This window comes from Lithobates pipiens, unplaced genomic scaffold, assembly GCF_037356315.1.
Source record: "Lithobates pipiens isolate NorthernLeopardFrog02 unplaced genomic scaffold, aLitPip1_a1.2 Scaffold_28, whole genome shotgun sequence".
Taxonomy (NCBI): Eukaryota; Metazoa; Chordata; class Amphibia; order Anura; family Ranidae; genus Lithobates; species Lithobates pipiens.
Genome location: NW_027507789.1, coordinates 220,675,323 through 220,691,201, shown reverse-complemented (window position 1 = coordinate 220,691,201; position 15,879 = coordinate 220,675,323). Strand labels below are relative to the sequence as shown.

General features: G+C 41.7%; 1 protein-coding gene across 11 annotated transcripts in view; it reads right to left on the bottom strand.

Moving 5' to 3' along the window:
* The window catches only part of BCAS1 (brain enriched myelin associated protein 1), a 129,247-nt gene that overhangs the window by 55,809 nt on the left and 57,559 nt on the right, over positions 1-15,879 (bottom strand). For 9 of the 11 annotated variants that reach the window (XM_077460557.1, XM_077460555.1, XM_077460563.1 and 6 more), the window contains exons 6-7: positions 12,108-12,164; positions 296-448 (exon numbers count right to left, since the gene is read on the bottom strand). In XM_077460557.1, the coding sequence (XP_077316683.1) occupies positions 296-448; positions 12,108-12,164 (210 nt within the window). The remainder of the gene's footprint in view (positions 1-295; positions 449-12,107; positions 12,165-15,879) is intronic. The other 2 variants (XM_077460561.1, XM_077460560.1) reach the window with 1 other exon arrangement.

The following is a 15,879-nucleotide window of genomic DNA, read 5'->3' as shown; positions in this document are numbered from 1 at the left end:
CAATCGATTAGAAAATGACACAAAAAAGGATAAAATATTAGGACAGGGATGCAGATTAGTTGGCACGTTGGTTGACATACATGGCGTCTTACGTTAGCATATTAGTAGCATGTAATGATGACGATGGATGAGTGGATGACCTTAGGTGGTTTGGTGGATGGACACAGATGCCCTCTATCACCGATGGCAGCTTCAGGCTGGGCAACCAACTAGAACCTAAAAACAGTTTTGCACGTTGGTGAAGTTGCCATGCGGTGACAGTCGGGTCCTCTGGAAGAACTCCGCAGATACAAACCTTCGGCCTAAACAATCTCCCGAGTGTGCTGCTCTTGGAGCTCTCGGCCTTCTTCTGGGCCTTCATCTCCTTCTCCGGGGTCTGCAGAGTGGCTGCCTTCCCTTTCTCCTTCTTTGAAGACGATTTGCGCGGTCCGCCATTTTCCTTTTTCTTCTGCTCAGATGGGGAAAAATACAATATATATATAAAAGATTGCTGCGAATCCTGTTTGCCTGATCAGCTTCTGGGGGTTTATAAAGCAGCCTGATCAAAGGAATACCATGGACAGGAGATGTAGCCAATCAACAAGGGGGGGGAAAGCTGTGGAGTTCATCAAGGGTGACCTAGAACCGCCTTCACCACACGTCATATTCAGGGGGTTCATCAGGAGTGACCTAGACCCGCCTTCACCATACGGCATATTCAGGGGGTTCATCAGGGGTGACCTAGAACCGCCTTCACCACACGGCATATTCAGGGGGTTCATTAGGGGTGACCAAGACCCGCCTTCACCACACGTCATATTCAGGGGGTTCATCAGGAGTGACCTAGACCCGCCTTCACCGTACGGCATATTCAGGGGGTTCATCAGGGGTGACCTAGAACCGCCTTCACCATACGGCATATTCAGGGGGTTCATCAAGGGTGACCTAGAACCGCCTTCACCACACGTCATATTCAGGGGGTTCATCAGGAGTGACCTAGACCCGCCTTCACCGTACGGCATATTCAGGGGGTTCATCAGGGGTGACCTAGAACCGCCTTCACCATACGGCATATTCAGGGGGTTCATCAAGGGTGACCTAGAACCGCCTTCACCACACGTCATATTCAGGGGGTTCATCAGGAGTGACCTAGACCCGCCTTCACCATACGGCATATTCAGGGGGTTCATCAGGGGTGACCTAGAACCGCCTTCACCATACGGCATATTCAGGGGGTTCATCAGGGGTGACCTAGACCCGCCTTCACCATACGGCATATTCAGGGGGTTCATCAGGGGTGACCTAGAACCGCCTTCACCATACGGCATATTCAGGGGGTTCATCAGGGGTGACCTAGACCCGCCTTCACCATACGTCATATTCAGGGGGTTCATCAGGGGTGACCTAGAACCGCCTTCACCATACGTCATATTCAGGGGGTTCATCAGGGGTGACCTAGAACCGCCTTCAACATACATCATATTCAGGGGGTTCATCAGGGGTGACCTAGACCCGCCTTCACCATACGTCATATTCAGGGGGTTCATCAGGGGTGACCTAGAACCGCCCTCACCACACGTCATATTCAGGGGGTTCATCAGGGGTGACCTAGACCCAGGTTACAATGGGACTCAAGCCAAAACTATATAGCATTAGAGTGGCTTAGATCCCTTGTTGGTCTGTGTCCCCATTGGGGAGATTTCCCATTGCTTCCAGCCCCAGTGACCACACAGGTAGGGAGAGGAACCTTCTCGTGTGGGACACGGATGTCCATGAAAAACCTTCCTGCCTTGGTGACCTCGCTAGACGTGACCTCTGTGTAGTTATATATGAAATGTTCGCATTCTGTGTCAGTTTGCATGACAGCAAATGTTTAAATGGCTTGCAATGGATACTATAAGAGCCTGCATACCACCCCTAGGCACAGGAAACACAGCTAGCAGAAACCAATGAAAATGTAGAAGTCCTGTCTGACACCACAAAAGGAAGGATCATATAACATGTGGAGATACACAGGTGATACAATGTCCCGTGTTGGGGAATACAGGTGATACAATGTCCCATGTTGGGGAATACAGGTGATACAATGTCCCGTGTTGGGGAATATAGGTGATACAATGTCCCGTGTTGGGGAATACAGGTGATACAATGTCCCGTGTTGGGGAATACAGGTGATACAATGTCCCATGTTGGGGAATACAGGTGATACAATGTCCCGTCTTGGGGAATACAGATGATACAATGTCCCATGTTGGGGAATACAGGTGATACAATGTACCGTGTTGGGGAATACAGGTGATACAATGTCCCATGTTGGGGAATACAAATGATACAATGTCCCGTGTTGGGGAATACAGGTGATACAATGCCCCGTGTTGGGGAATACAGATGATACAATGTCCCGTGTTGGGGAATACAGATGATACAATGTCACATGTTGGGGAATACAGGTGATACAATGTACCGTGTTGGGGAATACAGGTGATACAATGTCCCATGTTGGGGAATACAAATGATACAATGTCCCGTGTTGGGGAATACAGGTGATACAATGTACCGTGTTGGGGAATACAAATGATACAATGTCCCGTGTTGGGGAATACAGGTGATACAATGTCCCGTGTTGGGGAATACAGATGATACAATGTCCCGTGTTGGGGAATACAGATGATACAATGTCACATGTTGGGGAATACAGGTGATACAATGTACCGTGTTGGGGAATACAGGTGATACAATGTCCCATGTTGGGGAATACAAATGATACAATGGCCCGTGTTGGGGAATACAGGTGATACAATGTCCCGTGTTGGGGAATACAGGTGATACAATGTCCCATGTTGGGGAATACAAATGATACAATGTCCCGTGTTGGGGAATACAGGTGATACAATGTCCCGTGTTGGGGAATACAGGTGACACAATGTCCCGTGTTGGGGAATACAGGTGACACAATGTCCCGTGTTGGGGAATACAGATGATACAATGTCCCGTGTTGGGGAATACAGGTGATACAATGTCCGTGTTGGGGAATACAGATGATACTATGTCCCGTGTTGGGGAATACAGGTGATACAATGTCCCGTGTTGGGGAATACAGGTGATACAATGTCCGTGTTGGGGAATACAGGTGATACAATGTCCCGTGTTGGGGAATACAGATGATACAATGTCCCGTGTTGGGGAATACAGGTGATACAATGTCCGTGTTGGGGAATACAGGTGATACAATGTCCCGTGTTGGGGAATACAGGTGACACAATGTCCCGTGTTGGGGAATACAGGTGATGCAATGTCCCGTATTGGGGAAGACAGGTGATACAATGTCCCGTGTTGGGGAATACAGGTGATGCAATGTCCCGTGTTGGGGGAATACAGGTGATACAATGTCCCGTGTTGGGGGAATACAGGTGATACAATGTCCCGTGTTGGGGAATACAGGTGATACAATGTCCCGTGTTGGGGAATACAGATGATACAATGTTCCATGTTGGGGAATACAGGTGATACAATGTCCCGTGTTGGGGAATACAGATGATACAATGTCCCGTGTTGGGGAATACAGATGATACAATGTTCCATGTTGGGGAATACAGGTGATACAATGTCCCGTGTTGGGGAATACAGATGATACAATGTCCCGTGTTGGGGAATACAGATGATACAATGTCCCGTGTTGGGGAATACAGATGATACAATGTCCCGTGTTGGGGAATACAGATGATACAATGTCCCGTGTTGGGGAATACAGGTGATTTCTCGCGGCGTCAGCGTTCATTGTTATAGACGTTGGACCTACTTCGTGGGACATTTTTTTTTTTTGAGGGGGGGGTGTTTTCATAAAGGACTTGTGTTTTTATTTACTGTAGAATATTTTTGGGGTGAATGAGAAGCGGTACCCCCTACTCATTCACATGGGGAGGGGGACCGGATCTGCTGGCCCCCTTGTTAAAGGGGGCTTTCATATTTTGATATTCCCCCCTCCCGCAGACCCCCACAACCACCACCCAGGGTTGTGGGGAAGAGGCCCTTGTCCCCATGTGCCTTGTCCCCCCTCCCCCGAAGCATCCCACCATGTGGCCTGTTATGGTTCCTGAGGGGTCCGGGCTTCATGTTCAGATAAGGGTCTGGTGTGAATTTTGAGGGGGGGGGGGGCGCACGCCATTTTTAAAAACATTTTAGCTTGGGATTGGGGCTGTTTAAAACAAAAAAAAATTGTTTACATTTTGTTTTGTTTACATTCTGCTGTCAGCGGGGAATCCCGCTGACAGCAGAGGAGTCAAGGTTGGGGCAGCTGCCCGGGTTGGGGATGCGGCGGCTGCCCGCTCCTCGACATCCAGATATTATTCACAATAAATTCAGATCTGTCCCAAAATAGAATAAAGCCTTATAAAAACTTTTTTGAAACTTTTAGAAGCCAGCCGGTATAAACGAATATACAAAACAAATCCCAAAAACAAAACAGACACAACGAAAACATACAAACAAAAAATTTCTACATAACAAACGCATCCGAAAACTAAAAGAAATTTTCCTGGGCGCACATGTCTAGTCCCATGTTCAGGAACACGTGATATAATGATCAGGATACAAGTGAAGGAAGTGCAGGTGATTTGCTCTCATCCTCGACTTTCCTCTGTACCGCTGCCAGCTCAGCTGATCCATAAAGGACGGGTGGCTGGGGACACGCCTGCGTCTTAACCAATCAGCTGAGCCAGATGAAGATGAAGAGGCGGATACACCATCAGATCCCACCCACTCTCCATACCTATCCAAAGCTGGCCTGCCCAGCAAACTTAAAGGGTAACTCTACTTTTGAGTAAAAAAAAAAAAAATTGTAAAAAAAATGGCAAAAATAAATAAATAAAAAAATCGCAAAAAAAGAAAAAAAAAAAAAAGAAATATCGCAAATCCAAAAAAAGGCAAATAAAATAAATAAATAAATATAGCAAAATAAAAAATAAATAGCAAACAAAAAAATAGGAAATGAAATAAATAAATAAATACATGTAGGAAATAAAAAAAATAGCAAATAAAATATATAAATATCTATAGCAAATAAAAAAAAAAAAAAAAATCAAAAAGTAAAATAAATCAGCTGCGGTACAACATAAGATGCAGAGGAGGATACACCATCAGATCCTACCCACTCTCCATACCTATCCAAAGCTGGCCTGCCCAGCAAACTTAAAGGGTAACTCTACTTTTGAGTAAAAAAATTTTTTTTTTTTAAATGATAAAAATAAAAATAAAAAATCGCAAAAAAAAGAAAAAAAAAAAGAAATATCGCAAATCCTAAAAAGGCAAATAAAATAAATAAATAAATATAGCAAATAAAAAATAAATAGCAAACAAAAAAATAGGAAATGAAATAAATAAACAAATACATGTAGGAAATAAAAAAAAATAGCAAATAAAATATATAAATATCTATAGCAAATAAAAAAAATAAAAAAATAGCAAAAAGTAAAATAAATCAGCTGCGGTACAACATAAGATGCAGAGGAGGATACACCATCAGATCATACCCACTCTCCATACCTATCCAAAGCTGGCCTTCCCAGCAAACTTAAAGGGTAACTCCACTTTTGAAAAAAGAAATAGGAAATAAAAAAAAATAGCAAAAAAAAAAAAAAATAGGAAATAAATAAATAAATATAGCAAATAAAAAAAAAAAATAGCAAATAAAATAAATAAATAACTATAGCAAATAAAAAAAAAAATAGCAAATAAAATAAATCAGCTGAGCCAGGCGGTACAACATAAGATGCAGAGGAGGATACACCATCAGATCCTACCCACTCTCCATACCTATCCAAAGCTGGCCTGCCCAGCAAACCTTAAAGGGTAACTACACTTTTGAAAAAAAAAATAGGAAATAAAAAAAAAATAGCAAATAAAATAAATAAATAAATAACTATAGCAAATAAAAATAAAATAGCAAGTAAAATAAATCAGCTGAGCCAGGCGGTACAACATAAGATGCAGAGGAGGATACACCATCAGATCCTACCCACTCTCCATACCTATACAAAGCTGGCCTTCCCAGCAAACTTAAAGGGTAACTCCACTTTTGAAAAAAAAAAAATCGCAAAAAATAAATAAATAATAATAAAATAAAAATCGCAAAAATTTTTTTTAAATGGGAAATAAAAAAAATGGGAGATAAAAAGAATAAAAAAATAGCAAATTAAAAAATAGCAAGCAAAAAAAAATAGGAAATAAAAAAATTCAAAAAATATAGTAAATAAAGAAAAATAGCAAATAAAAAATAGCAAATAAAATACATAAATAACTATAGCAAATAAAAAAATAGCAAGTAAAAAAAAATAGCAAATAAAATAAATAAAAAACTATAGCAAATAAAAAAAAAAATAGCAAATAAAATAAATCAGCTGAGCCAGGCGGTACAACATAAGATGCAGAGGAGGATACACCATCAGATCCCACCCACTCTCCATACCTATCCAAATCTGGCCTTCCCAGCAAACTTTAAAAAAAAAAATCAAATTAAAAAAAAAAGGAAAATAAAATAAATAGCAAATAAAATAAATAAATATAGCAACTAAAAAAATAGGAAATAAAGTAAATAAATAAATATAGCAAATAAAAAATAGCAAATACAAATAAAACAAATAAATAAACATAGCAAATAAAAAAAAAAGCAAATTAAATAAATAAATAAATAAATATAGCAAATAAAAAAATAGCAAATAATAAAAAAAAAACTAACAAATATAAAAATAAAAAATATGTTGAATTTTATTAAAAATGATCTTCCCTTTTTAATCTCTAGCTCTGTCATTGCCTGTAAAATGCAAAATGGCCACCTGGAGGCGCTCAGTACATAGATGGTATACAGAACACCCCCCCTAAAAATGTAATTTCCTACTTGTGTGATTGGCTTATTGATTCTTTTTCCAGAAGTCTGCACTAAGATAAAAGTTAGATTTCAGGCATCCCCTGCAACAAAAATATAATTTCTGGTGAGGATACTCCAAATAGGAAATCTAAAGGGATGCAGACCCTGCCACTTTCCTCACTGGAGCCCTGCAGGTGCAGCAGCCGCTTGATAATTGTGAAACCGCTCCCATTAGAGTCACTTTCCCACATGGACACAGACAGACAAACTAGGATTTCTTCAGAATAATAAAAGGTCGGAATCTGCAACACAGTTTGCTAAAATCCCCGCCATGTACAGAGATCACCCGGAGGGGGAGGGGTTTTTTCCCAACAAAAGTGGAGTTACTCTTTAAACTCGGCTTTTATTTAGGAAAGTGGATCTAATGGCTTCTGTTAAGATTTTTGCAATGTTGATAACTGACCTGGAGTTGATTTGTTTCCTTTTTATAAGAGGAAATAATCTATATTACCGAAAGTATTGGGACACCTGCCTTTGGGTGAGAAGGCCTGGCATTCAGTCTCCGCTCTAATTCATCTCAAAGGTGTTCTATCGGGTTGAGGTCAGGACTCTGTGCAGACCAGTGAAGTTCCTCCACCCCAAACTCGCTCATCCATGTCTTTATGGACCTTGCTTTGTGCACTGCTCCAACTCATTTGGTGGAGGGGGGATTATGGCGTGGGGGTTGGGTTTGGCCCCTTAGTTCCAGTGAAGGGAACTCTTAAGGCGTCAGCATACCAAGACATTTTGGACAATTTCATGCTCCCAACTTTTTGGGAACAGTTTGGGGACGGCCCCTTCCTGTTCCAACATGACTGCCCACCAGTGCACAAAGCAAGGTCCATAAAGAGATGGATGAGCGAGTTTGGGGTGGAGGAACTTTGTCCTGACCTCAACCCAATAGGAGACCTTTGGGATGAATTAGAGCGGAGACTGCGAGCCAGGCCTTCTCGTCCAACATCAGTGCCTGACCTCACAAATACGCTTCTGGAAGAATGGTCAAACATCCCCATAGACACCCTCCTAAACCTTGTGGACGGCCTTCCCAGAAGAGGTGAAGCTGTTATATCTTTAGAGGGCGGAGCCAATTCCATATTGAACCCTCCGGACTAAGACTGGGACGCCCTTAAAGTTCATGTGTGTGTAAAGGCAGGCGTCCCAATACTTTTGGTAATATAGTGTATGATGAAAAGAGAGCGTGTAACATAAAGTCATAGTATTACAATGTGACACAAGGGGGTATCACAGGTAATGAAGGGTCTTTATAGGGTTGGCCACCTCCGGATGAGCCCCGGTAAAGCCAGGAGATTTCCCATGTTGTAGACTCTGCAGACACTCCCGCACACACCGTCTCTCGCCTCGCCTCGCCTCGCTCACAATCATGGGAAAGCAAACACAACTCGGCCAGCCGGAATTACCGGTGACGGATGTAGGAAAGATTGAAGATCCGACCTCGGGCACCGCCACCCATCAGAGATGCCCCACAGCCCAAAAATAAAATCCCCGATTTATTAAAACCTTTAAAAATATAGGAAACACGTGTCACCCCGAGGAGCTTATTCTGGCATGGGGGGGGGGGGGGGAGACACGACCAATTCCACCAACAGAGACGGGTTGTGGCCTAGGCACTGGTCATGTGAATCCACCTCCAATCATGGGACCCGCCTCCAATCATGGGACCCGCCTCCAATCATGGGACCCGCCTCCAATTCGTTTGTTACATAAATTCCTTTCGTTTTAATTCATTTTCACAATTTGTTTCGTTTATTTTAATTCAAAACAATTTGAATATTTCAGATTCCATTCAAATTCAAAGTGAATTCCATTCAAAATCGAATTTATTCTATTCAAAATTCAAAAGAAGATGGTTAAATTATTTCTATTGTATTCTATTCTATTCTACTTTTTCTATTCTATTCCTTTATTTTATACTCTATTGTATTCTTTTTTACTCTTTTTTCATTTCTTTTCTATTCTATCCCTTTATTTATATTCTTTTATTTTGCATTCTGTTCTGTTTTACTTTTTTTATATTCTATTCTTTTATTTTCTATTCTATTGCATTCCTTTATTTTCTATTCTATTATTTTCTAGTATTTTATATTATTTTCTATTTTCTATTATTTTCTAGTCTATTCTTTTATATTTGAATTATAATTTATTCTATTTATTATTTATTCTATTCGAAATTAGAATTTCAGAAAACGGTTATATTGTTTATTCTTTCTAGCCTATTCTATTATTTTATTTTATTTTCTATTCTGTTATTTTCTATTTTATTCTTTTCTATTCAAATTCAAATTCTTTTTCGAAATTAAATTTCAGAAGGATAGGTTATATTCTATTTTCTGCTATTCTATTTTTTTCTTCAATTCAATATCTTTTTTTTCTATTCTATTTTATTATGTTCTTTTATTTTCTATTCTATTTTGTTCAGTTTTACTCTACTCTTAAATTTTTTATTCTATTCTATTTTTTCTATTCTTTTATTTTGCATTCTGTTCTGTTTTACTCTTTTATATTCTATTCTTTTATTTTCTATTCTATTGCATTCTTTTCTATTGTTTTCTTTTCTATTATATTCTATTCTTTTCTATTTGAATTAGAATTTATTCTATATGAAATTTGAAATTTTGGAAAACGGTTATATTGTTATTTTCTTTCGATCTTATTCTATTCTATTATCTATTCTATTCTTTTCTATTCAAATTCGAATTCTTTTCAAAATTCTAATTTCAGAAGATTGGGTTATATTCTATTTTCTTCTATTCTATTTTTTCTTCCATTCAATTCCTTTATTTTCTATTCTATTTTATTCAGTTTTACACTACACATTTATTTTCTATTCTATTGCATTCTTTTCTATTCTATTCTTTTCTATTATATTCTATTCCTTTCTATTTGAATTTGAATTTATTCTATATGAAATTAGAAATTTTGGAAAACAGTTATATTGTTATATTCTTTCTAGCTTATTCTATTCTATTTTATTTTCCATTCTATTCTTTTCTATTCTATTCAAATTTGAATTCTTTTCAAAATTCGAATTTCAGAAGATTGGGTTATATTCTATTTTCTTCTATTCTATTTTCTTCTATTCTATTTTTTCTTCCATTCAATTCCTTTATTTTCTATTCTATTTTATTCAGTTTTACACTACACTTTTATTTTCTATTCTACTTTATTATTTTTTCTATCCTTTTATTTTGCATTCTGTTCTCTTTTACTCTATTCTATTTTTTTTCTGTTCTATTCTTTTCTATTCTATTTTTTTCTGTTCCATTCCTTTATTTTCTATTCTATTTTATTATTTTCAGAAATTCTAATTCGATTTGAAAACGGTTCAAATTCAGTTAGAAATGAATTCAGATTCAATTAGAAAACGATTCAAATGCAATTCGTGAAGTATTCAAATTCAATTCGAAAACTATTCAAATTCGATTAGAAAACAATTGAATTCAATTTGAAAACTATTAAAATTTGATTAAAAAACGATTCAAATGCAATTCGAAAAAAGTATTCAAATTCGATTCGAAAAATATTCCAATTTGATTAGAAAACGATTCAAATTCAATAAAAAAACGATTCAAATTTGAATTTCGTCCAAATTTTTGATTCGTTATTTCGGATTCATTTAAATTTGTTACTTTTGTAGTTTGGAAATTCTGATACGTTAGAATTTCCGAATAACAAAAAATGTGTCCGCATTTCAATTTGGAACTAAACTGACCACACAGGTCTAGCTTAACTACCGATTGGTCAGTGTTGTTGACGGGTTTGAGATATAGGAACTCGCACAGGTGCGCACCCCTACGGCTCGGCTGTAACATTTTAATGGAACAGACACCGTGACTTAGGACATAATAATGGTCAGTGCAAAATTGTACTAAAGCAAAGCTGCCAGGCAATGGCGTCCACGTTCGATCGTCCAGTTACCGCATGATGTCACGACAGATGTGTAGATAGACGGTTCATACAATAGAAAACAGGAGCAGTGGTCATAGGAAAATACTCCTAATAGACTATGATCATCAGCACCAACTAGTGGCCATATTGCTGTATTTTCCTGATTCAACAGAATGAAGAACATCTGACCTGGAGAGAAAATAGCCTGGTAACATTCGATTTGGCTTGGCATTGGCACATCACGAATGTACATGCAGTTTCACAGGATGAATAACTTTGCAAATACACCCCTTGATGCTGCAGTTAATCCAAAAGGCCTCTTCTATAGCCCAGTCCATATATGGACATCTCACAGTTTTTTTGCAAATGAGGGAAAGGTCAAAGTCATGACTTTTCTGCAGGAGGATAACAATATGCAGGGCCACCTTTAACACAGGGCAAAAGGGGCAGCTGCCCCGGGCCCAGTCAGGGCCATCTTTAACACAGGGCAAAAGGGGCAGCTGCCCCAGGCCCAGTCAGGGCCATCTTTAACACAGGACAAAAGGGGCAGCTGCCCCGGGCACAGTCAGGCCATCTTTAACACAGGGCAATAGGGGCAGCTGCCCCGGGCACAGTCAGGGCCATCTTTAACATGGGGCAAAAGGGGCAGCTGCCCCGAGCCCAGTCAGGCCATCTTTAACAAAGGGCAAAAGGGGCAGCTGCCCCTGGGCCTAGTCAGGTCATCTTTAACACAGGGCAAAGAGGGCAGCTGCCCCAGGCCTAGTCAGGTCATCTTTAACACAGGGCAAAAGGGGCAGCTGCCCTGGGGCCAGTCAGGGCCATCTTTAACACTGGGCAAAAGGGGCAGCTGCCCGGGCCCAGTCAGGTCATCTTTAACACAGGGCAAAAGGGGCAGCTGCCCCGAGCCCAGTCAGGGCCCAGTAAGGCCATCTTTAACGCAGGGCAAAATGGGCAGCTGCCCCGGGCCTAGTCAGGCCATCTTTAACACAGGGCAAAAGGGGCAGCTGCCCAGTCACTATTGTGGAGCCCAAAGCAGCTGCCCCTATGAACCTGTGCTGCCTGCAAATAGTTGATAAGTGGATTCGGAGGGGAGGGGGCAAGAAAATTTTAGCGCAGTGTCCAATCAATATGCCTTCACATCCTTTCCTGTATCCTTCTCTACTTGCGAACCTGTAGCTGTTTTAGGTGAACCCTCGAAAAAAACAAAGATGATGGAGAACAATGGGCCTACAGGACACCGCCACCTCCAACGCTCATTACTCAAGCTGTAGAACTCCATGGCGGCCAACCAAAAATCTGCACAACCAGCTCGTCCACCTACCTTATCCTCCACATCAGATTTCGCCTCCTCTTCAGACTTCGGGCCGGGCTTGTTGACCTGAAAAACAAAAAATAAAAATAAAAAAATCCAACCAAAATGTTGAAACGTTGATGGTTCTGCACAGAAGCACACTTGAGGCAAACGGTGGGATGATGACCGGGCACGCCAGGGCTGAAACGTGGGGAGGAACGGCTAATGCGTTTCACACATGAACTGTGCATTTTAGATGTCAGCCTGGTGTGCAGCCCATCCGGACTCTTCTTTCTACAACACTACTTCATGGTGAGAACTGGGCTTTACTTCCTGGAGCAAGGGCCACCAACAGGAGCAGAATTTTCAAAATGTTGCCCGTGACCCCGCCCCCCCCGGCTGTTGCCGAATTGGGGACACAATAGAAAGGAAACCTAATGTGCCCCAGACGCTGGGTGTGACGAAAGAGCCCATAAAAGTGTTTCCGGGTCATGACCTCTGAAACAGCAATGGCGCCTATGGCTTAGTAGTGGTCTACCAGAGCCCAAACGTTCATGGACCATTCGGGTCAGTGCAAACAACAAGCCACCTCCAGTGCTGAGTGCTGAGCCATTCTGCTCAATATACCCTTTCGGCTTTTGAGGAGTACAGTGGGGAAAATAATTATTTGATCTCCTTCAGATTTTGTACGTTTGCCCATTTACGAAAAAAATGAAGGGTCTGTAATTTTTTTTTATCATAGGTGTATTTTGAAGAGACAGAATATCAACCGAAAATCCAGAAAAAAACACTTTATACAAATGTTATAAATGGAGTTGCAGTTACATAGTAGGTGAGGTTGAAAAAAGACACAAGTCCGTCAAGTCCAACCTTGAGTTCAGTGAGTAAAATAAGTATTTAACCCCCTACCAACCAACAATAATTCTGGCTCCTACAGACCGGCTACAGTAGGTGCTCATGCGGTACACAGATAAGTCCTGTCAATGTAAGAAGGTTCTCCTAACGACAACTCGTTATGTGTATAAAAGACACCCGTACACAGAATCTCTTTCTTCCATTCAAACCTCACCGTCATGGGCAAGACCAAAGGGCCATCAAAGGACGTCAGGAACAAGATTGTAGACCTGCACAAGGTTGGAATGGGCTACAAGACCATCAGCAAGAATCTTGGTGAGAAGGACAAAGGACGTCAGGGACAAGATTGTAGACCTGCCCTGCACAAGAGTGGAATGGTCTACAAGACCATCAGCAAGAATCTTGGTGAGAAGGACAAAGGACGTCAGAGTCAAGATTGTAGACCTGCAAAAGAGTGGAATGGGCTACAAGACCATCAGCAAGAATCTTGGTGAGAAGGACAAAGGACGTCGGGGACAAGATTGTAGACCTGCACAAGAGTGGAATGGGCTACAAGACCATCAGCAAGAATCTTGGTGAGAAGGACAAAGGACGTCAGGGACAAGATTGTAGACCTGCACAAGGTTGGAATGGGCTACAAGACCATCAGCAAGAATCTTGGTGAGAAGGACAAAGGACGTCAGGGACAAGATTGTAGACCTGCACAAGAGTGGAATGGGCTACAAGACCATCAGCAAGAATCTTGGTGAGAAGGACAAAGGACGTCAGAGTCAAGATTGTAGACCTGCAAAAGAGTGGAATGGGCTACAAGACCATCAGCAAGAATCTTGGTGAGAAGGACAAAGGATGTCAGGGACAAGATTGTAGACCTGCACAAGGTTGGAATGGGCTACAAGACCATCAGCAAGAATCTTGGTGAGAAGGACAAAGGACATCAGGGACAAGATTGTAGACCTGCCCTGCACAAGAGTGGAATGGTCTACAAGACCATCAGCAAGAATCTTGGTGAGAAGGACAAAGGACGTCAGGGACAAGATTGTAGACCTGCACAAGAGTGGAATGGGCTACAAGACCATCAGCAAGAATCTTGGTGAGAAGGACAAAGGACGTCAGAGTCAAGATTGTAGACCTGCAAAAGAGTGGAATGGGCTACAAGACCATCAGCAAGAATCTTGGTGAGAAGGACAAAGGACGTCGGGGACAAGATTGTAGACCTGCACAAGAGTGGAATGGGCTACAAGACCATCAGCAAGAATCTTGGTGAGAAGGACAAAGGACGTCAGGGACAAGATTGTAGACCTGCACAAGGTTGGAATGGGCTACAAGACCATCAGCAAGAATCTTGGTGAGAAGGACAAAGGACGTCAGAGTCAAGATTGTAGACCTGCAAAAGAGTGGAATGGGCTACAAGACCATCAGCAAGAATCTTGGTGAGAAGGACAAAGGACGTCGGGGACAAGATTGTAGACCTGCACAAGAGTGGAATGGGCTACAAGACCATCAGCAAGAATCTTGGTGAGAAGGACAAAGGACGTCAGGGACAAGATTGTAGACCTGCACAAGGTTGGAATGGGCTACAAGACCATCAGCAAGAATCTTGGTGAGAAGGACAAAGGACGTCAGGGACAAGATTGTAGACCTGCCCTGCACAAGAGTGGAATGGTCTACAAGACCATCAGCAAGAATCTTGGTGAGAAGGACAAAGGACGTCAGGGACAAGATTGTAGACCTGCACAAGAGTGGAATGGGCTACAAGACCATCAGCAAGAATCTTGGTGAGAAGGACAAAGGACGTCAGAGTCAAGATTGTAGACCTGCAAAAGAGTGGAATGGGCTACAAGACCATCAGCAAGAATCTTGGTGAGAAGGACAAAGGACGTCAGGGACAAGATTGTAGACCTGCACAAGGTTGGAATGGGCTACAAGACCATCAGCAAGAATCTTGGTGAGAAGGACAAAGGACGTCAGGGACAAGATTGTAGACCTGCCCTGCACAAGAGTGGAATGGTCTACAAGACCATCAGCAAGAATCTTGGTGAGAAGGACAAAAGACGTCAGGGACAAGATTGTAGACCTGCACAAGAGTGGAATGGGCTACAAGACCATCAGCAAGAATCTTGGTGAGAAGGACAAAGGACGTCAGAGTCAAGATTGTAGACCTGCAAAAGAGTGGAATGGGCTACAAGACCATCAGCAAGAATCTTGGTGAGAAGGACAAAGGACGTCGGGGACAAGATTGTAGACCTGCACAAGAGTGGAATGGGCTACAAGACCATCAGCAAGAATCTTGGTGAGAAGGACAAAGGACGTCAGGGACAAGATTGTAGACCTGCACAAGGTTGGAATGGGCTACAAGACCATCAGCAAGAATCTTGGTGAGAAGGACAAAGGACGTCAGGGACAAGATTGTAGACCTGCCCTGCACAAGAGTGGAATGGTCTACAAGACCATCAGCAAGAATCTTGGTGAGAAGGACAAAGGACGTCAGGGACAAGATTGTAGACCTGCACAAGAGTGGAATGGGCTACAAGACCATCAGCAAGAATCTTGGTGAGAAGGACAAAGGACGTCAGAGTCAAGATTGTAGACCTGCAAAAGAGTGGAATGGGCTACAAGACCATCAGCAAGAATCTTGGTGAGAAGGACAAAGGACGTCGGGGACAAGATTGTAGACCTGCACAAGAGTGGAATGGGCTACAAGACCATCAGCAAGAATCTTGGTGAGAAGGACAAAGGATGTCAGGGACAAGATTGTAGACCTGCACAAGAGTGGAATGGGCTACAAGACCATCAGCAAGAATCTTGGTGAGAAGGAGACAACTGTTGGAGCGATTATTCGCAAATGGAAGAAAATACAAAATAACCATCAATCGCCCTCAGTCTGGAGCTCCATGCAAGATTTCTCCTCATGGGGTGAGGATGATCATGAGAAAAGTGAGGGATCAGC